At 38.6% G+C, this 22,777-nt stretch overlaps 1 protein-coding gene across 1 annotated transcript in view; it reads left to right on the top strand.

The window, feature by feature from the left end:
* Positions 1-1,071: 1,071 nt before the first annotated feature.
* LOC18438107 (putative mitochondrial import receptor subunit TOM20) overlaps positions 1,072-22,777 on the top strand; it is a 52,879-nt gene continuing 31,173 nt past the window's right edge. The window contains exons 1-4 of the mRNA XM_011626593.3: positions 1,072-1,359; positions 1,834-1,912; positions 5,685-5,854; positions 19,645-19,692. Coding sequence (XP_011624895.1) covers positions 1,258-1,359; positions 1,834-1,912; positions 5,685-5,854; positions 19,645-19,692 — 399 coding nt within the window. The 5' untranslated portion in view covers positions 1,072-1,257. The remainder of the gene's footprint in view (positions 1,360-1,833; positions 1,913-5,684; positions 5,855-19,644; positions 19,693-22,777) is intronic.

The following is a 22,777-nucleotide window of genomic DNA, read 5'->3' on the forward strand; positions in this document are numbered from 1 at the left end:
TTATATTTATGATATATTTCATAACTTATATTTATAATAAAAAAAATTGCTAAAATTTTCCATCAGAATTATTCCTGTTCATAATAAAATTTGTTTAAGATTTTTCTCATATTTGCATATAATATATTTTTAGGATAATAGCCCCCAATAGTTGAAAAAAGGCTATAAGGATAATAATGATATATTTTTTTGGTGTGATTTGTATAAGGTTATGGGAATCTATTTTCATTTCTAATTATAAAATTTTAAACTCCAAGAATAGTCAAATCAAGTAGATCTATAAACACTTGAAAATCTTGAAATTGGACGGTCCAGATAATGTATTGCAAGATGCACTATTTTTATGACTCAAAATCATTTTTTTTTTTTTTTTTTTCTCATTTCAGATATCTCGATGTCAAGATGATCAATTAGAAGGTTTTCTAACATCAAAACAACTTTTTATGATATATTTTTGAGATGCACTTTAATTATACATTTTAGGGTTGCAATCTTATAAAAGTTTTTTTTTTTTTTTTAAGGACCCAGTTTCTATGTGGCCAAGCCTACATACGTAGAAATACGGGCCTAGTAATAAATCTAATTTTGAGATGGATTTTAATACTTAATTTTTAAGTACATTTCTATATGGAGATTATGAATATGAAAAAATAAATAATTTTTGAAAACTAAAATAATAATTTTAGTAATTAAATATTTGAGAGGTTAACTTCCATTATTTTTGGACGGAACACCTACTAGATGATAGAACACCTACTTGCATCCATCTTTAAAATGAATAAATTTCTATTATTTTTAGATGGAACACCTACTAGATTATAAAATACTTACTTGCATCCATTTTTAAAATGAATAAATGAATGCTTCACACTTTCCGACCGCAAATACAGAAATAGATCGTCCAGCCCGGATGAAAGAATTTTCATTTTTCTAAAAGAATAGAGCAGTAGAATCGAGCTCGGGACCTGGTGCTACTATGCGTCACTAAACCCCCAATTTCGATTCGTATTAATTTATTGGACGCGGCAGCGTCGCTTCTATATATGAAAGTCCAAGACTTGCCCCGAAAGTGAGGTGTACAAATTCAGGACTTCAGAGCCCTCTCTCCGTCTCTCTAAGAGGAGACTCTGGAACAAAACCCCCGCCTCCCTTTATATACGTACAAAACCCCCGTTTCAAAACCAGGAATTTCGTTCTACCTATTTACCCCCAATCTCTGTGTTTCTCTTTCTCAGTCAGTTGTTATTTTCCTTAGCCATGGACGGCATGCCTACAAATGACATTGATCGCCAGTTCTTCTTTGAAGCCGCTCTAATGACCGCAGAGGCTACCTATGCAAAGAACCCCCTCGATGCAGATGTAATCACATAATACTTGTTATCCATTTCTTCACATGGTTTTACTCTGAGTAGGCTTTTTTTGTTACTTAGTTCGATTTCTTAGTTCTCTGTTTCATCATGTATCCATCAAACGAAGCTATGAGATAAACAACTGGTTTTATGGTGTGCCTTTCGAGGTTTGTGGAGTATTTTGTATAGTTGCTTGAAATGGATTTTCATTTATGTTGTCTTAATGGTTGTGAATGGTGTTTATTGCATGCCATCCATATTTTCTTTAGGGGTCCTTCTCTTTTCTCTTTTTCGTTTTTTTTTGTGGCAGTGGTAGGGGGTATTTTAGGGTTTTATATGTACTCTTCTGTAATTAGTTCAAAGCTGTTTCACAGCAAAAAATATAATGGAGGGTGAAATTGGACCTGTATCGGTTTGATTTTATGTGAAAATATATTCATCGACTGGGCATTGAGTTTTAAACAATTTTAACTTGGGTCTTCAGAATCTTACAAGATGGGGAGGAGCACTGCTTGAACTATCTCAGTTTCAACAGGGCCCTAACTGCATCAAGATGGTTGAAGGTATTACATCTAAATTCACAACGGTTAGTCATGTATTGGTGTAACGGTATTAGATGATGTAATGTTCCATCTAATGTTTGATGTAGTGCAGAAGCATGCTTGTTCAATCTTCAATTGACTTGAATTGTTTGCCTTGCTCAATATAAAGGTGAGTATTATGGTAGGCTTACTTTTATAAAGAAGCACTTGGTTAGGCTCACTTCTACATGTACACTTCCATTTTAGAAGCCTAGCGGCTTTTTCAAAAGAGTGCCAATGTGGACCAATGTTTCATTCTCGTATGATATTAGAAACATAAGGTTATTTTATTTTGCTTTTATTGATGATTAGTCATTCATCAAGGAAACAAATATGCAATAAAACAAGAGCTATAAACATGCACAATGGATTGTACTTAATATGGCATTGTACGTAATGGATTCAATATGTTCTCTTTACAAGCAAATTGATTATTATATGTTTCATGAATAAACATGCAGACTAGACCTCATGCTTAGTCCCATTAGCCATGGTTTTGATCCCATATCGTATGCCATAAAAGACATGCACTGAGCATTGAATGCAGGTCTGCAATCTCAAAGCTAATTCTGGTACTAGTTTAGTGATTAGAAACTCAGTTTCAAGCAGGAAAACTCACTGAGTTAACTTGATTGTGCCAATGGCTGAGTTTTATAATTGAGAAACTTAGATATACCTGCTGGCATGTGTGTATATATGTTGTTTTTGCATATAAATTGTCTTAAGTGAAGTGGTAGGCATCTATGATGACTTGGTTACTAAATAGTTATTTCTTAATTTTGTTTACGAAATTTGAGAAACTCACCTGAGTTTTAGTGAGCTAGCTGTTTAACGTAGTGAATCGAATTGGTATTGGTATAGCTTGAGTCAGTTGAGTTTTTTGGGTTTTTGAACACTGGTAGTATCTAAGAATGACTATATGTCAGTTTTGACAGAATTGCTCTCTGCCAACGTAATATCTTGTATTGCAGTGAGCCGCCTTCTTCATGCGTTCATTGTTTTAAAATGCGGAATGCAGATTTGTTGCGGTGATGCATCTGGACGATGTCTCGATGCAGGGGCTCATCTCAATAAATTTTTAAAATATAATGATGCATAGAAAAAATTATAAATACGATTTAGATGATAGCATGCATTTTAATTTATTTAATATCTATAATAATAGGTATTTTAATTCATTCAATATCTATAAAATATTAGCTGTTTGAGAATCTGAGTCCCTTCATAGCCTGATAAAGGGTAATAGAATGCATTGTTCTAACTTCTAATATTTAGTAGTTTAAATGTCCAATACAATTAACATGTAAAACGAAGCAATACATTCCATCTCATATAAAATATTGAAAATTCTAAAGTTTAAAGTTTCAAGTCCAAAGAGGCAAAGACCAAAAGTTTATGACATATAAAAGAAAAAAAAAAGTCTCAAGTCTCAATCGGATTAGTCATAAAATACTTGAATTTCTTTTGTCTATTTTTTTTTTTTGTATCATTTTTTTTCCTTTTGCTTTTTCATGGCTATATATGTATGCCATAATCTCTCTTCCAATTTCATTGGTTGCTTGTGGTCATGCTTTAACATTCGTCATAATACCAGCTAGGTATTCGTTTCACCAAAAAATAACGCCCATATAAACAACTCCACACAAAGTACATATAATGCAATTTTAATCCTTACGGTTTCTAAGTTTACTTTTTCCATGCTGGAATCTTGTTACTTGTAGATGATGAAGACATTTCTCCCCCCACAAGAAAAAGGCATTAGGAAATGAAGAAGTTACCAAACAATCCAAAGAAATTTCGATTTATACTCGGCCCTTCAAAACCCTCGATTTGTTGGTGAATCTTTGCCCAAATACATTATGAATAATGCCCAAAGCAATTAAAAGGATGGTCAAAAGAATCTCTTAATTTTTTAAAAAACTTTGGATTCAAGAAATTTTTTGGTTTGAATCACCTTAGAACCATGTAAACTTATTCTAATGTGTTTTTTTGGGTCCATTTTTTGTTTTTTATAGTTGCGGAGGCCGCCTGGGGGGGAGACAAATTTGCCCATACTGATGGGCTTATTTTCCGCCCAGGAGTACAAAGGGCATATGCAGGTGCATCTCTCAGGATGCGATGCAGGTGATATGGCCGCATATGTGGGTGATGTGCCACATATGCAGGCGCATCACATTTTTCCACATATGCGCCTTGGAGTGTGTTGTGTGGCTGCATTTGAAAATAATGCATGTGTTGATATTATTCTGATATTGTTGTACTGGATTAATCTTCGGGAAGCAATGTCACAACTATTGCTGAGAATGCTTTAATACTAGAGCAGCGCAACCCTAGTTATTTGAATTCTGTGGCTAACTCTTCCTTGTTCTAATTTCTTTAGAAGTATTAGAAAAAATGAACTTGAGTTGGAACTCAGAAGGGTCAAGGGTATAAATCATGTTTGACTGACTCGGCCAAGTCTGTTAGACACTCGACGTAGTCTCTGAACCGGCCAAACTCCGCCAGTTCCCATGTGTATGTTTTGGGCTGACTTGAGTGGTCCAGATTGGCTCACCCTAGTTCTCCGATACTGCTTTAACGAGTCCATGGTTTTCCATTATTAAATTAAAACTTAAAGGACAAACATGGTTAGAAGAGTTATTTCCTCAAGCAGTAAGGAATTAAGTATAGTGATGATGATAATTTTTTTGGATTCTTGTGTTCTATCTCTAGCAATCTTTTCTGCTCTGTTACTATGTTGCGAAAAGGATTTGGCTTGCTAAATCTTACCCTTTTTATCGATACAGGAGTGCGATACTTGGATTCTTCTGTTTAGGCATTGTATTGGTGTTGAGATGTCTTGACACCCATCCCAACATTGACTTTTTTTGAATATCTTTGGTTTTTAAAATAGCATTGATTATACTATTGTGATTGGCTTTTTCCTTGTTTGATTTTTGGGCATAGAACGTTCTATATTTGGAAATTTTGATGGAAATTTAGGCATAAATATGTACTATTATTTTCTCAGCTCTTCTAACCCATTGTTTTAGCTGGTATGTATCATTATGTGAAATTGTGAATACTAGTTAATTTTGTTTGTATTGGCTTTTTTGTGTTTTTATGATTATATTGCCATGTGTGCAATGTTGTTTATGGAATAAGGAGTTCGATGCCCTGTTCATATGTCCAGAGTATTGAGAAAGAGAAGTTACATTTTCTTGCCTTAGCCTTGATGATGCTGGTTATGAGGTCTGTATAGGCACAAATATGAGACACCCTATTGTTAGTCTGATTTTCTTGCTTGTTATAGGTATGACTGCATGAGCACTCCTCTCTGCACTTTTATTATCGTGGGATCACTACTCATGAGTTGCCAGCTGTTACCTTCGATAATAGAGAGTTTGCTTGTGCTGATTTGCATAGACATCCTTGTGTATGTCTTATACAAACATCACATGCCGCATATTAAACGGATGTTTTGATTTAGTTTGAGTATGCTAGAATGTTAGTGTACAGTTTTCATGGTTTAGTGCTGAGACATTTTGATGTATTTCAAAGGAAATCCTAGTCATATTTTCTGGGTTTGCATATGTTGATTTTAAGATGTTTCCTTCCTGGATATTCTTTGATATGTCTACTTCAGGCGCTCTACTTTTGTATAAAGATTTTCCTGCTTTAGTCTGTGTTGCTGTGCAGTTTTCATGGCTTATGGTTGAGTCATCTCATGCATTTAAATAATGATTTCTATTTCATATTTTAATTTTAATTGCAGATTCTATTTCAAAACTTGAAGAGGCATTGGAAGTTAACCCAAGAAAGCATGATACTCTTTGGTGCTTGGGAAATGCATACACATCACATGCGTTTCTTACTCCTGACCATGAAGTAGCAAAAACTTACTTTAGAAAGGCTTCTCAGTATTTCCAGAGGGCAGTGGAAGAGGTACACATCAGCTAATTCTTGTTATGCTCTTATTTGTTGTTCATAAAATGTGTTGCTGGACTGTATTTATTCTTTGGATGTCTGAATAGTTGGATCACTTCTTACTAAAGTTGGTTCAATAATCTTGTGAGACTATGATCTATGAAAAGTATAACATAGGATTATACAAGAGCAAGAAGCTTAAATTTTATTGCATCGTAGTTTTTGGGTGCATCTGCAACTGTAGGAGCATTCTGTTTGACATCAATGGCCTAAGGGTTCGAGAATTTTCTTTTTGGTTAAGAGATTGCCTTTGCTGATGACTGGCCTAAGTTTTGGTTTTGGGTTTACTTGTCTGGATATCACTGATCTGCAGTTCCGAGGTGACTCTGATTAAAACAGAATCTTTTTTTATGTTATGCATTCTGTTTTTTATTCTTAATGATTTGTCTTGTACAGAAAAATAAATTAATGTTGAGATGGAAGAACTTTTTTTTTTTTGAAGATCTTTATTTTGAAGGTTTTTATCTGTCAGACTGCCAGGTGGCCATCTGATCAGCTGTTGGCTTGATGAGAGCGATCTTCTAGGGCTCATGGAGGTGGAAGAATTATTCTCTTATTTAAAATCAATAGTCAGTGGGAAGTGGTGCTATGAAAAGGAATGACTTCTAAAGATACTATAATCTACAGCATGTCTTTCTAGGGAAACTAATGCATGCAAGCTTTTCTGAAATTTCTGACATGCCTCCATATATATCCAATTTGGCAGTTGTTTAATTTTAAAGATAGGGCTGTAGTGCCAACTTTGCATGAATTGTTTACTCTTACTCCCTTGGAAATGTGAGGTAGGACCAAGAAACTTGGCTCCTACATAAGTAGGTAAGGGTGTAATGGGCTATGTTAAGTGGCTGGGTCGAAGTTTCGGAAGGTTGATGTTTGTGTTTGAGGATGGAAATTGAGTTTAGGTAGCTTAGAATTTGTGGAAGTTGTCATTGGAAAGCTTGGTTGCGGAAGTTGTGTGCTTATGATCATAGTTGTTGGAGGCAGGAGTGGGTTCAGGAGCAGGATTGGTTCGGGGAACGTTGAATCCCTAGGGGGTGGAAGCTCCCTAGGGTTAGGATCGGCATCCATACATTCAACATATTAAGGAGCTAGATCCTAGGATACCTGGGAGCGAGATCCCATGTCATTGGGATCGAGGTTTTGACTTGGAGGGTCATAAAACGAGATCAATTAATAGTATATAATAAAAATAGGATCGAGGTAATACTTGCTCAATCCCTTATCATACACTTTAGCTTATTACAAATAACGTAGTTATAATGCTCCAATTTACTACAATAATAAAGTTCCATAATATCATAAATTGGCTTATTATGATATTAACATATAGTTTTTTAATACCATAATTCTAGTATATCACAATGTGATGATATGCAGCATAGTTTAACATATTCTAAAGAAATAAATCTATAATGCCGCGTCTTCAAAAAAATAAATCTATAATACCAAGGAGAACACAAGTTGTTCATTAATAGTATATCTCCTTTCCTTGGAGGGATCCTACAAACATGTAGACTGAGATTCAATTTTATAGGGAGCGCGATCCCTATTTCTCTAAACCTGGCTCCCTCTGAGATCCCTCGGAGGAAACGTGGGATCGAGTTCCTAAGGTGGGACTGTGGCCTTAACCCCAACGTTCCCACAACTATACTTATGATTAACAATCCAAGGGTTTGGAAGATACATGGATAGGGTCTATAGGTGAGGCTTGGATTGTTTGAAGGGGTGTAGAGTACGATAGCATTAGAGTTGTGGGTTGGAAGGCACATTGAAAAGCAGGGGTGTGATTTAATTTAGGGTTTAGTATAGATAGGGGTTGCTGGGTTTAGCAGGTTAGCGTTTTTAAGATACTAGGCATGTAGCATGAAGGACTGATTTTGGTTGGGAAAGGATAGAGTGGATGGAGCTATGCAGAGTGGAAGGTGCCTTGGAAGCAGAGGATGTTAAGAATTAGGATTTACTGTGTAAGTGGGTTGTCTGGGTTGGAGGATGAAGAGGAAGAAGGTGGCTGGTCTGGATAAATGAATAGAGGCTCTAGTGTTTTGTTTTTGCCCTTTTTTTTTGTTTTTTAAATAGATGAGAGAATTGTAGGTTTAGGAATAGGATAAGATAGGATGAGGTGCGACACTGGCTGTTATAGACGGAGGATTGGCATGGATAAGAAGAATATTAGGGTTATAAGGGGCATGGGTGGCTAGATGGAAGAAGGGATGGGAGGAATGTGGGGGGAAGATTGAAGGATGAGGGAGAATGTCGGGCATTTAAGAAAACGGGAAATAGGGAACCCTTGTTTTGGATGGAATCTCTTCAACTAAAGCTCAGGGTTTGGTGGCATCACACCACGAAAGAAGATCAAAGGAGTCTCTCCCTTAAAGACGGAGGAATCACTCCTCTCAAGATAGCTTCTCACCGTCAACTCAAAAACACCAATTCAAAAGCCAAAAATTTATTTCTTTAAATAACTTATGTAGGATAGAGGCCTATTTGAAACCTCTAATCCTACTATACTTGGGCTCCAAGTCTTTAAATGGCATCGCCAACAATCCTAGCAAAATGAATTGTGTTTTGGGGAAAAAAAACCTAACATCCAAAAGGTAACCTTATGAAATTTGGGATGCAAACTAAAAGGGAAAATGAGATCCAAAAAAAATCTTGTTGAACCCATAATTGTTGGGATTGGGGGCGGGATCTGGAGTGGGATTGGGGCAGGGCATCGTGAATGTCTAGATGACCCCTATGGTTTGGAGTGCCAACCGTATAATGCATATGTTAGGGATCAAGATCCCCAAATGTTAGGGATGTTAATCCCGCCTTTTGGGATCCTGATCCTAACCTTTTGGGGATCTTGCTCCCAACCTTAAAAAGTATATATTCTAGGACTTCACATACTCTTTAAAGCGGTGATCGCCACCTACATTGGTAGATCCCAAAAGAATCATGGTTGAACCTTAAATTCGTCACTGATGTCACCAGGCGTTGGAATTATGGATTTGAAGGTGAGAGACTTTAGAATTATGGATGCACCATAGAAATTATACTCATTCATCATGGTGAGATCTTCAAATCGTGCTTTGGATCTCCCAAAATAAGCATCTAAGCATAAAGTTCTACGCATCTGAAATTGATTGCTCAAAATGTCGTAGGAATTTGGCTTTATTATCTCCAAACCTCTTTTTTACAACTTACTTGTAAAGAACACTTAATTTAGGATTTCAAAACTTATCATCCCCTCTATAGCTTACTTGCCTAGAACACTTACGTTAGAATTCCAAAACCTATTCTGTTGCAAATAATTAATTCTTTTCATTTTTTTTGGATATTTTCCGATGATTAACATTTGAAATCATAATTTGAAGGCAATCAATTGAACACCAACAATTTAGGAGGAAACCTCTCCATACTATGATGGTAGTCATTTCGATTCTATTCCCCTCTTGTCTTGCCACTCGTCCATCTCAACATCCTCATCTCTGCTATACTCTTTCTATGGCTACGTTGTTTTTGACTGCTCAACACTCCGCTCCATAAAGTAAAGCTGATCTCACAACTGTCTTATAGAACTTGCCCTTCAGTTTTATTTGTATGTGGCGATCACATAAAACTCCGATTGCACATCTCCACTTCGCCCATCTAGCTATAATTCTATGTGCGATCCTTAATCTCTCCATTTTCTTGGATTATCGACCCAAGATATTGCAAGTGCGCTCTTTTTGGTATTTCTTGGCCGTTAATCTTAACTACTACTTCGTCTCTATTCCTATTATTCCTAAACTCAGAATCTATATACTCTGTTTTAGTCTGGTTAATTTTAAAACCTTAAGATTCTAGAGCATCCTTCCAAAGTTCTAACTTTGTGTTGACGTTGTTTTGGATTTCATCGATCAAAATTATGTCGTCTGCGAACAACATACACCATGATACCTCATCTTGTTGGTGCGTAGTTAAGTCGTCAATAACTAAGACAAAGGGGTAAGGGCTTAGTGCTGACCCCTAATGTAGACATATTGTCATTGAAAACTCACTTGTCTCTCCACTAGTTTTTTGCAAACTAGTTAACGCTCTTTCATATATTTCTCTCACTAAGTTGATGTAGTGTCTGAAGACTCCTTTCTTTTTGAACATCCACCAAATCAAATCTTGAGGTACTCTATATCATAAGCTTGTTTTAGAACAATAAAGACCATATGGAGGTCTTTTCCCTTCACACTAAATTTCTCAGTCATTTGCATAAAGTAGGAAAATAGCCTCAGTTGTGGACTTCCTTGGCATAAAACCGAATTGGTTTTCTAATACATTCGTTTCATGCCATTGCTTCATAGTGTGGCTCATAGGTTTGATCCATCGATAGTTCGCACCATTTTGTATGTCTCCTTTGTCAATGTAAATAGGTTCTACAATATACTTTCTTTCCATTCATCTGACATTTTCTTTATTCTCAACACTTTGTTGAACAACTTGGTCAGCCAGTCAATGACTATCTTCCCATTCACTATCAAATTTCTATCAGGGTACCATCTGGTCCTAAAGCCTTCCTATCTTCATGCTCTACAAAGCTTCTTTCACTTTTAATATGCTAATCCTACAAATGTATCTATGGCCTCCAACCTCATTTATTCCAACGGTTCCTTCTATCGCTATGTTCCCACTGTGTTCGTCATTTAATAATTTTGAAAAATAAACTCTCCACCTTTTGTTGATCTTTTCATCCTTCGCCAAGACCCTTTGATCCTCACTCTTAATGTATTTAATATGATCTATTTCCCTACACTTGTTCTTTGTTATTTTTGCTAATGTGAAGACATCTTTTTCACCTTTTCTTATTCCTTGTTAACTGTATAGATTATCTTATGCCTTAAGTTTAACCTTACTTTTTATTTGGCCTTTTTTTCTTAACATATTTATATTTTTTTAAGTTTTGATCATTTCTATTACGTTGCCAAGTTTTATAACATGATCGTTTCCTGTTTATGGCCTTCTGAACCTCATCATTCCACCACCAATTTTTCTTATCGGAATTTTTTTTCCCTCTAGTTTCTCCTAAAACTTCTTTTGCCACTATCTTAATTCAATCAACCATCTCATTTCATATATCATTGACTTTATGTTCAAAGTTCCACTTTCGTTCTTTAACTAATTTATCTTTAAATAAGTTTATTTTCACATTTTTTAAATTCCACCACATCGTTCTTGGACTCGTATTAATTTCACCCCTTCTCTTCCATGCTTTTATGCAGATGTTCATAACCTTACAGTCTTTACATAAAGGTCGATCTATCTTCTTAACTAAGAAGAAGTCTATCTAACTTTTATGTGAACCACTTTTATAGGTTATTAAATGTTCATCTCTATTTTTAAAGTAAGTGTTTGCTATTTCTAGGTCATAGGCTATATCAAAATCTAGAATACCCTCACCCATCACCAAACTTATGTCCCCCATGTACCCCTTCATATCCTCTACTATCCTTCCCTTCATGTCCATTTAAGTCCCCTTTTATAAAGGTCTTGTTTCCATTCGGTATGTCTTGGACTAGTCCATCATTGTCCTCCCAAAATTGTCTCTTAATTCTATCCTCTAGTCCTAGTAGTGCATAAGCACTAATTGCGTTAATTATGTAATCTAATACAAGTTCAATTAAAGGGAGCCTGTCACCCACTCTCTTGACATTAACTACTTTATCTTTTAAATCATTGTCTACTATTATGCCTACGCCATTTCTATTATTATTCTTTTCTATATACCAAAGTTCATACCTATCTATTTCCTTAGCTTTTCCCCCTTTCCACTTAGTTCCCTGTAGGCAAGCTATGTTTACTCTCCTTCGTCTCTTTTGTATCCATTAACTCTATAGTCTTACTTGTAAGAGTTCCTACATTCCATGTGGCTATGCGAATCCAATTCTCTTGGACTAGCTTCTTTACCCGCACCTTCAAAATATCGCAGGAACCCTTGCCTATTTTTCACCGCAACTAGGCGGTGCTGCGGCGTGTTGCTTCTGGGGAATGCTCTAGTTAACCCTTGCTCATTTCTCACTGTACCCGGATCCCGGTACAACACGTCTCTCACTATACCTTTTATGTTATGATAGCATTTTACCTTGAAGGCCAAGTAATGACAATGATGTTAAGACTAGACTAGATCGGTTTGAATCGAAAACCGGTTAACCCGCCCCTTGTCTTGTCCTGTCAAGGCCATACTTACTGTGGGATGTTGCTTGCTTTTGTTGTTAATCTGAACTTACATTCGTATTTTTGACCGGTTCGACCAGTTAACTTGTCTGGTCTAGCAAGTTTCATCTGACGGATGCCCTCAATATTGGTCAATCGAACCAGTCTCTAGGCTGAATTTTTTTTCTTTTTTTTTATTTTTGAAATTGTCTCTAGGATGAAATTCTTAAATCCTTCCCTATGTTCAGGGTAACGAATAAAATCTATGTATTCTCTTGTTTGATAATATTTTCTTTGATGGAGTGGAGTATCTCTAATAACATGTCCTTCTCATTATGAACACTTCTCTTAAGGGTGGCATTCAACTAAAATTTTCTCCATATATGGTCTAATATGGGTGAGGACCTTAAGCTTTCCTTTAACCCATCCCAAGCCCGGGTAAAGGAGGTGGGGAACATTAGCTAGGCAGTCAGTGTAAAACTTTGCCGTAGTCAGTGTAATACTTTGCCACATCTTATTATGAATCCTGAACCTAGAAGAATGGAAGGACAAGATTCATGTAGCCAACGCCATATAATTGGGATGAGGCTTGGATTATGATGATGGTGATGTATTCATTAGGGACATCCTACTTGTGGTTTCATAACAAAGGATGAACATGTTAGTGCCACTGTTGCTAGACGAGGAATACACTTATGTGAACTCGCCTCTATAGGTCGAATATCGGCTCGAAGCCTAAGAGCTAAGACATACACACATAGAGATGCGTACGTGCACACATATATATAGGTGTATATATGTTTATATGAATTGAGGTTCACTTTTTCATGGAAGCTCATCGTAGTGTGACGTTTCATGGGCCCTTTACATGTTTGCACATTGCTTTGCAGAGCATCCGACTTCCCCCTCTCGTGGCCATCAAAGCTCATCTTCATGCTTCATGCTGGTGGCTTGATGACCTCGGTAAACAACTCCAATGATACAATGAGTTGTCTTTTTTTTTTTTGGGGTAGATACCTTCCATTTGCTCTTTTTTAAACCCTCCCTTCTCTAAGGATATCTCCAAAATCAACAGGTCATTGGTTGTACCTGTCAATGTTGAACTTATTGGGGCTATATTCTGGTGGTCTCGACATCTTTGTCTTGGGACGCGTAGCAGCTTGAAGGATAGGATATTCATTCAATTGGTAAGGGAATTGTTTGCAGAAAAAATTATGGAGTCCTTTATAATTTTCACCTCAGGAGATGGTGCTACTTGATGCAGGCTCGTATAGCCTTTAATCCCCATTCTTTTTCTTCGAAGTTGCAACCATTTGTTTCCCGTTGGATGGACCAGATTGTGGCCATCACTGAGGCCCACCCTAGAAAGTGTCCCACCGCGACGTAAGGCAGGAGGGGAACTTCTGGACTAATTGCTGGATTGTGCTTGGTATAGGCCATTCCTAAGCAAAATTTTGTAGTGACCTGCCAACAGGTGTGCGCCATCATACAATGAACAAAGTAGTTCTTTGGTTCATTTGCCTCTTTGCACATAATGCATCAGTTTGTAAGGGGAAATTTTTTCCTTTGGAGTTGATCAATTGTGAGGGCTCTATTGCAAAGCACCAGCTAGTGCTTGTACTTTATGGGGACGGACGAACCACACTATGTTGGCAATGGATGGGTGGGCTGGCAAGGTTTGAGGGCTTTGTAGAAACAGGTGACTGTCAACTTGCCTGAGTTTGCCAGGGCCCATACGATATTATCTTGGACTTCTCGGGTGAGGAAGGTATGGAGGAGGTCCATCATACTGGCAAGCTCATGCATTTTGTTGTTGTTAAGTGCCATTCTAAAAGTTGGTTCCCACGCTGCACTATTCTCGATAATTGTGAAGTAGTGGGAGAGAGTTGCAATGGGGTTGGAAGCTATCTGTAGGAGGTGAGGCCATTGATCTACCAAGATAGAGTCTGCAATCCATCCATTCTTCCAAAAATGCATCAGATTTTCCTCTGAATCCCACTTGCTTCATGAACTTGGACCAACTTTCCTTGATACTTTTTAAGGCCGTTGAGGTACGGGCAGTGAGGGTACCATAGGAAACCATTGGGAGTTGTCCATTCCATAATTGTGGGATTACTAGCTGCCACAGTTTGTTGCCTTGCGTCACGCATCGCCACGACTATTTCCCCAAGAGTGTTGTGTCGCTGTCCCAGATCTTCCTAATTCCAAGTCTTTTGTGCTTTTTTGGCGAGGATTTGTTGTTCCATGAGATAAGACGGAATTGGTTGCGACCTCCTTCTCCGGTCCAAATGAATTCCTTCACGCTTCATGTTTCAATTGAAATAGAGACCCGCATGTGAAAGCAGGAGTGAGGGACATATTAAATATAAGAATATTAAAAATGGTGCCTTGGATTCATCCAAGGACTGATATTTGTCTTTCCAAGCGGCTAGTCTTTGGGATTTTTGACAATGAGGTCCTACAACTATGTCTTCTGCTTGCCTAAGAAGAGTGGTAGACAACGGTATTTAGAGGGATTGGGCTAACCTTGCAGGCTACTCTATGTGCTATGTTGCGGAAGTTCCTGCTGATCAATCCCAACATCCATTGGCATTGTCTGGGCCAAGTCTGTGGGCATTTCAAAGCACTGCAAGAACAATGAAATAGAAAGAACACGTTTTGGGGTGGCATTGCAGAAGATTAAATTGTCATATGCAAAAAGTGTGTTATTTCTAGGGCAACTCAGGATGGTTTGTATCCCCTCAGTATATCTTGCTCAAAACCTGCGACATGCAACAACTCAAAGCCACCTCCACAATCGTGAAGAGGAAAGGGGAGATGGCACGTCCCTGTCTTTGCCTTATGGAGGCTAGGAGGTGCCCCTCAAGCGAGCTGTTGATGAGGATGAGAATGGTGATAAGAAGCGCAGCAGCCTTTCTTCCATGATGGCCACCTTGTGCTGAATCCCATTTTCGTAAGTACCTCATCGAGGATAGACTAGTCAACATGGTTGTATGCTTTTGCCAGCTCTAATTTGATTATGGGACCTAGGTTTTTCCCCTAAGTCTAATATGATTACAAGACTTGAGTTTTGGCCAAATGCTTAGAGTGGAAGCCTTCATGGGCAATTAGTTCCCCTTCCAGGATTTGTCTATGGTGGGTGAAAGCAGACTGGCTGTCAGTAATGATGAGGTTGAGGACCTCCCACAAGGGAGAGGCTGGACCTTTGCTAGGAGGATCTTGTCAATGTTTAAAAAGTCGGATGCAGCCGCCTAGGCGGTTTAGGGACCTAGTTGCCTAGGTGGGCGCCCAGGGACAAGGACACAGGTAAACCAACCCCCCCCCCCCCTCCCCTCCCTACCCTTTTAAAAAGCGCCAAAAAAAGTTATACCATATAAAGACATAGGCATCATCAAATTGCAATACAACTCAAATGTGATATTAGATTTGGTTTCAAAAAAAAAAAATCACATAGTTTCCACATAACATAGTTTCCATAAGATTTGCTTTTGCAACCTAAATATTTGCAAAATATCAATTTATTTCAAACTATTCACAAAACATAAGCCCAAACCGGTAAATATCACCAAATTCAAATTTTGTATTGCACTAAGCTTTTCAAAATGAATTCGATAAAGGTCTAAACTGGGAAATATTCACCAAACATTTCAAGATTTCAACTACAAATTATCATAAGAAAAGTAAAAGAACAATCTAATGATTCAAATCATAATACATTATACTAAAAAAATACCAAACTCTAATTCAAATATTGTAATGCACTAACCTTTTCAAAATGAAATTGATATTGGCCCAAATCGGTGGTCTTTGGTTACCAAACGTCCTTTTTATGCTATTTGTCGAAGCTCCAAAAATATCTCGATGTAATTCTTTTGTTTTCGCAAGAAATTGAAAAGTTAAAATTATTTCGTTATTGCAAAAATCTTAAATTCCAAATTTTTTGAGAGTTTTCTCTCTCTAGGATGCACAAGAGGGGTTTTTGGGGACTAGAGTGCTCCCCCAAACCCTTTCCCCCCTTTTTAAGGAGGAGGGAATCTTGAAAATGTCCCCGGTCGAGGACCTTTTCCTGCCCTCGGCCTTCCTATCTCGGCGATGCTGCCTAGGCATGCACCTGGACACGACACCTAGGTGACTCGCCTAGTTGGCCACGCTGCCGAATTTTTGAACATTGGATCTTGTAGGTACTATGCAGGAGGATAATTGGTTGAAAGTTTTAAGCTCTTCTACTCCTCTCTCAGGTATCATGGCAGTGAAGGTGGATTTCATTTTGTGGTGAAAGAAGGCTAGGATTTTTGGGTTGTGGGAGCCCCAAAACTTACTAAATAGGATGACCGAGTTTGGTGCAAGGCTTTATGTTGACCCAAATCAGTCACTTCTCGTTTTATTTTTATTTTGAAGAAAAGCCTTACTAACTAGGATGCTTTCGCTGGAGGCAGACCAAGAAGCGAAAGATTAGCCATTCATGGTCATGGGCTAGCTGTGCCCAAGTAGAAGAACTTAACAATGACTTTTTTAACATGTTGGGGTTCTTCAAAGATCCGATTGCCCACTCTAATGAGGATTAGTGTTTGCCTTTGTGAAAGGGGGGTATTATTATCTCCCTCCTTCAACCATTGGATTCTCAACCCATGGACAAGATAGGGGTGGGAAGCAGGTCAGATTGACCTGCCGAGCTGGCAGGTCCACCCAAAGTTGCTGGGATCTCCCAACCTTGGTGGCAATCCCACTCTGGAATCTTGCTTTGGCACTTCAGAAAAGGGCACTTTGAGAGATACCAATTTTCAAATTTTAGGATCTCGATCCCCACCGCAAAGGTCAAGATAATTACCAAATTGATGATTTTTTGTATCTACAGTCAGCTTGCCATGCAACTATACGTTTAATATAGTTTCATTGCTTGCTAGTTATAAGTAAAGAGATCGCTAGAGTCTATATACTCCTAGACTATATCTTTAAGGTTGGGTGCGATATCCCAAAATGGTTGGGATCAAGATCTCAAGAAGGTTGGGATTGAGATCCCCAAGAGGTTGGCATCAAAATCCATAACATTTGTGGATTACGATCTCTAACATATGCAATGTACGGATGATGCTACCAACCATAAGGATCTTCTAGTATTTCATGGTACCCTGTTCCCGATCCTAATTCTGCTCTTGATCCCTACAACTATGGGTTAACCTGATCTAGGGGCCGGTTTGGATTTGCTCAGTGGACCTGGAGGGTTGTGACTAGGGCCACTTGACCTGGACCTAATTGGGTCTTGGTCTTAGTCTAGCTTTGACTTGATTGGGTCAGGTCTGGTCCTAGACCGACCTGACTCAATTTGACTTGATAATACATTATATTTTTTTGATATATGTATTTTTCTATTTTTGGACTCAGATTTGATCGAACGGTCAAGGTCCACTTGGCTTGAAACTGACTGTGGTTGGGTCCACTATGGACCCTATCGGGTCGGGTCCGGGTTGGGGTCGACCTGACCTAAACCTAACCGTTTACACCCTTAAGACTAGACGACCTATACTTGCTTTAGTGTGGCTACATATCTCCACTTGGCATCAGTCTCCTCTCTTTCTTGTTGGGAGAGATTGCTTGACACCTCTAAGGTATTGTTGCCAATGTCCTTCCTTATTGTCTCCTCTAACGAATTGAATCGACAAGTAGGTTTTCTCTCCAGAGTTTGGGAGAATGTTTTAGAAGCAGTATTTTTTGGTCAAGAGGTAGCCAGCCCAATCTTACACTTTGAAGGAGGTCCATTGTGGATTAAGGGTCTCTAAACTGGGCTCTTCGAATCCAGGAGTTTGAAGCGTAAGGGTCTTTGACCTGTGGCTATCTGGCAAGGGTGAGTGGAGTGTGTTTATGGTCAGAGGTCGTCTTGGATAGGATGCAGAAGTGGGTTCAAGGAAAAACTCTTCCTGTTTATGAGAAATTAACAGCCTTTCAATCTTTGTGAGGATTGGTGAAGTGGCGTGGTTAGATCAGATGAATGCTGAATTGTTGAGAGGAATGTTGATGAGGTGGATCTGTGAAATGATATCTGAGAATGCCGACATACTTGCTGTTGTTCAACTATTATATGGTTTGACATTGAAGTCCCCACCTAAAATCCAAAGGTTAGTCAACCAGGCTACTGTCTGGCCCAGTGTCCTTAATATTGCTTTACGTGTTTGCCATGGATGACATTGTTTATTCTACCACCTGGGATCAGTTTCAAGGAAAGCCTGGATGGTTGTGATGGGTACGTTTTCCCTGACAATAACAGAGACATAGAAACTATTTTATATTTCTCTTTTGCCTATGATAATTGATATTTGATCCCTTAGCATTGCTGATGAAACTTCCTTGACCAACGTGGATGGGTAATTTCTCCCTTCATATTTTATGATTATGGGAAAAAACGTTTGAAGGGTCTAAACAATAACATGTCCAACAGTTCCAACACCCCAATATATTTATCACATCTTTCACCTAATAATTTACTCTGTCTCTCTAGGTTCTCAGTATCTTATTCTTCACTACCCTGAGTACTGTGTACCACATTATACCCATCCTTTTAAAATGTTACCCACTATAGCTCCCTCATTTGGGTCATTAGGTCCAGTATAGAGTATTCTCTGGATCCCAAACATGCTACAAATCCTCCATAACTTAGCTCCAGTCTCATAGTTTAACTTAATATCCCTTCTAAGGCTCCACTTACGCATTTGTTGCTCCTCTATGTCATTCTAAACCCAAGAAAGGGCCCATCATATTCCCTGAGATTCTTGCTCTATCATCTTCTCTCATGCCTCCAGTGCCACCTTACATCTATATCTTTATTAGTCTCCGTCATGGCCAGTTCCTGGAGAATGGAGATGATTGCAAGCAATTGAATTTTTGTATTGACATGGAATGACTGCAGGTATGGCCTTGACTTGGTGCATTATATGCGTGCTTGATTGTTGGAGATGCTTGAGGACATGTTATGTCTCCATCTAGATAATCCTTTTGTGCTGCATGAAATCTCACAGGGAACTAGCGAGATATTATACTGTTTCATGTAACAAATTGTCTATTAAAAGTTCATTTGGAAAATACCAAATTTACAGTTGTTAAAGGAATCTTATGCCATAATCAATCAGTTTTGATAACAATAAGCTGAGGGTCCTATATATGCAGGCCATTCTTAATCAGAAGTATCGGACTTGAAGTCTTAATTTTTGAGTGCAGTTTTGAAATTCAGAGTTGTTTTTTCTTATCATGAGCATATTAATTGCGATAATTGTTCTTGACAATCAAGTTTTTGTGCTTGGCATACCAATTGATCTCATATAAGTCTCTGCACATTTGGTTTGTTGCAATGGTTTTGACACCAAATTGTTTATTATGGTTCACTTTCATGAAGAGTATATCATGTAGCTCTCATGGCTAGTTTATGCAATGCAAGTACTATTCTTTTACTCTCTTTGCACACACACATGCACGCACGCACCAGCACACACACATGCAAATACGCATGCAAGCATGCACTCTCACACACACACATATATGTAAGGATCTATTTTTTTTGGGTAACAACTCAGCAATCGAATCTGTTTTTGTAGGAACCGAATAATGACCTCTATCTGAAGTCTTTAGAACTGTCAGCCAAGGTAGATTTCCATCCTTTATGAGGTTCTACATTTTTTACAAATTTTGTGTTTTATTCCACATTTACGAATTTCTGTAAACCTATCTTTTGCATCCTTGATGATGTTGTAAATTGATAACTGATTTATGTTGCATTATGCAAATCTAGCTGTGTTTCCTTGATGTAGTTCTAATGTGAGGATAATATTTTGTATCAATTTTGTGATTTTAAGTTAAGCGCATGTGCTTATTATGAAAAAAATTGAAAGGGAAACCTTTTAGGGCGTATTTGGAAGAACTAAACACGAAAGAAAATAGAAAGAAATAATGGAATATGGTTAAGAAATTTCATTCATAGGGATATACTTAAAGTTATGCTTTATTATTTCGTAGATACGTACTCAAGAGCATAATTTTATGTATCGAAACAGTGTTTAAGTGATAAATTATTCTGATAATCAAGAATGGGAAAAGGTGCACACCAAGAGGAAAAGGTGCACACCAAGAGGAAAATAAAGTTTATTGAGCACCTGTATGGGTAGGTGGATAGCGAGGTAATCCTAGTGGACTGCCACCTATCATAAAGGGTTTTGGGAAAAGATGAGCTTCATGATTGCTTAGTTCTCCCTCAAATATGCAAAAGGGGCATTTGAAGTGTACTGGGATGTAGTTTTGAGATCGAAGGCTTGTTAGCTCGGTTATTTGAGCTGTGCGAGGGCTTATGGATCCTGAAGATCTTGGGGTTTGGGACGTCATGAGGACCTGGAGCTAATGGAAAGGAATCTTGGTTTTTCTTCTTGGGCAATTGATGCTCCTTTTTTTCTCCCCATGATTCTGCATTTCCCTAAAATGTATGCTTTATCACCCATTGAAAAACAAGTAGATTAGAAGCACTATGCTATTTATCTATCAAAACGTAAAGAAATTATTAATTAAGTGATTCTCTATCCTAGTCAATGGGTTCCCAAAAGGATTTTTCCCCTCTCCTTTTATAAAATGGTGGAGGTTTTCGGCGAGTCTATATCAGGCCTCTACAACTATAATATTGGAAGGTTTCAAATTCTTCCTGTGCTGACCAACAAACTCTCCCCTTCGATACAGCGACGATACTCTTGTATTCCCTTGGTGCCAATCCATAGTGAGTAGACAAATTTGGTTATTTCTGAGATGCTTTGAAATCTGCATGGGCCTTGATGTCAATATGGTGAAAAAGTTAGCTGTTTGGAATAAGAATAGAGCTGGAAACCTAGCAGGAAAAAGAATAAATAATATAGAGCCGTAGGCCACGTTGGCACTGGTTTGGAGACTGGGTTGTGGCACTGCCTCAATGCCCAACAAGATTTGTGCGGACCTTTATGTATTGGCAAACTCGAAAGGGCCCTTTGGGACAACATCATCGACCGAATCACGTCTTGCAGCATGGCATGGTTCCTCTCTCTAGTGGTCTTATCACCCTCATAAAAGGGACCCTTGCCAATGTTCCATCTTCCAAATGTCACTTTTCCGCATGCTAATGGCAGTCGTTAATCACCTCGAAAGGTTGATGAGAACTTTTTGCGGTCAGGGTGGAAAGCTGCCGTTAAGTATCACTTGGTTAAATGGGATGCAGTTGCCTAAGATCTATGTGGGGCTGGGCAAAGGAAGCGAATGGAGTGAAATACAACACTCCTTGGCTGCTGGTGCTTTGCCACCCAGGCAATACATCGTTTTTTCACCAACACAAGAGTGACTTAGATCATTTAGGCTGACTACCGAGAAAAATGACTCCTGCCTCAGCCTTGGGAATTTGGAAAGGAGTTGTGCCATCCCTTGCGGTGTTTACTCCCAATATTTGATTCATGGTAAAATCTGGGCACAAGACTGGATTTTGGAAAGATCTTTAGCAGCCAACCAGGACATCACTGCGGCCTCAGCCTATGATTGATGGGGGGTTCTATGGTTTAGTCCCCAGGCTTCTGAAGGTTTCTTTCAACTCAGAGGTCCCTGAGTAGTTGTCTCTCCGACAATTTGATAGTCTGCATACCCAAGATCTGGTAATGATCAGGTGTCAGATGATCTGGTCTTCCTCTCCCACTGGTAAATTTTCAGTTTTTTCCTTCTACTGAGCCCTATCCCAGTTAAATCAACAGCTGCTATTCACTTCCCTAATTTCAAGAACTTGGTTGCCTTGGCCCTGCCCAAAGTACATGCCTTCAATTGGTTCTTACTCTTGAGAAGAGTTCTGACGTCAACCAATTGCACCGTCGAGGCAACCAACTGCTTAACTGTTGCTCCCTGTGCATGGAGGAGTCCGTAGACCACCTTCTTAGATTCTGCGCTCACCTATATCATTTGGGCCTCCATTCTCCTGCGTCTTTGCTGGACTTGGGTGGCTTCCCATTCCATCCTGCAGCTCTTCATTGCCTACTACAATCCACCAGTCTGAGCTGCTGGTCTATTCCTATGAATGGCCACAGTGCTAGCACTTTGCTGGAACATTTGGCTTGAAAGGAATGCATGAAATTTTTAGGTGAAACAGTCTCAACTGCATTATGTCGAAGGCTGCATGCATGCTACTATAATCTTTTGGCTAGGAGTAGGCCTGAATTAGAAGGTTGGTCCTCTGCTGATTTTATACTGCAATGGCGCACATTATCCGAGCTAGACCAATGTTGATTGTTAGGTCTGGAGTTTCCTGAGAAAGTCTCCGTCAAGCTTAATTTCGACCGATGCAGGGTCAGAGGCATCTTTCATGAGCCGTGCTCCAACTCACTCCTTTCATACAAAGGTCCAATAGGGACAGCAAACTCCACTATTGCCTAATCTCAGGCCTTGCTAGCAGGCTTCAAGCTTTTCGATCTAAGGTGGGACCATTCCCTCATCACCGAGGGGGATTCCATAAATGTAATATGGGTCTTGAAAGTCTCTCCTACCCATGTACTTTGCAAGTTGGAACCAGTTTTTCAGCAGATTTGGGAGATCGTTAGGTCTTTTACAGTTACTTATGGCCACTTGCTTTTACAGTTACTTATGGCCACTTGCGGATAGAAGAATATTGATGCTTTCGCAAAAGGAGCTTCGAACGGAATTTTGTAACTTTTGAACCATAGATTGCCATGTTTGTAATAT

This window comes from Amborella trichopoda, chromosome 6 (genome assembly GCF_054954075.1).
Source record: "Amborella trichopoda isolate Santa Cruz 75 chromosome 6, AtrichopodaSantaCruz75HAP2 v2.0, whole genome shotgun sequence".
Lineage (NCBI taxonomy): Eukaryota > Viridiplantae > Streptophyta > Magnoliopsida > Amborellales > Amborellaceae > Amborella > Amborella trichopoda.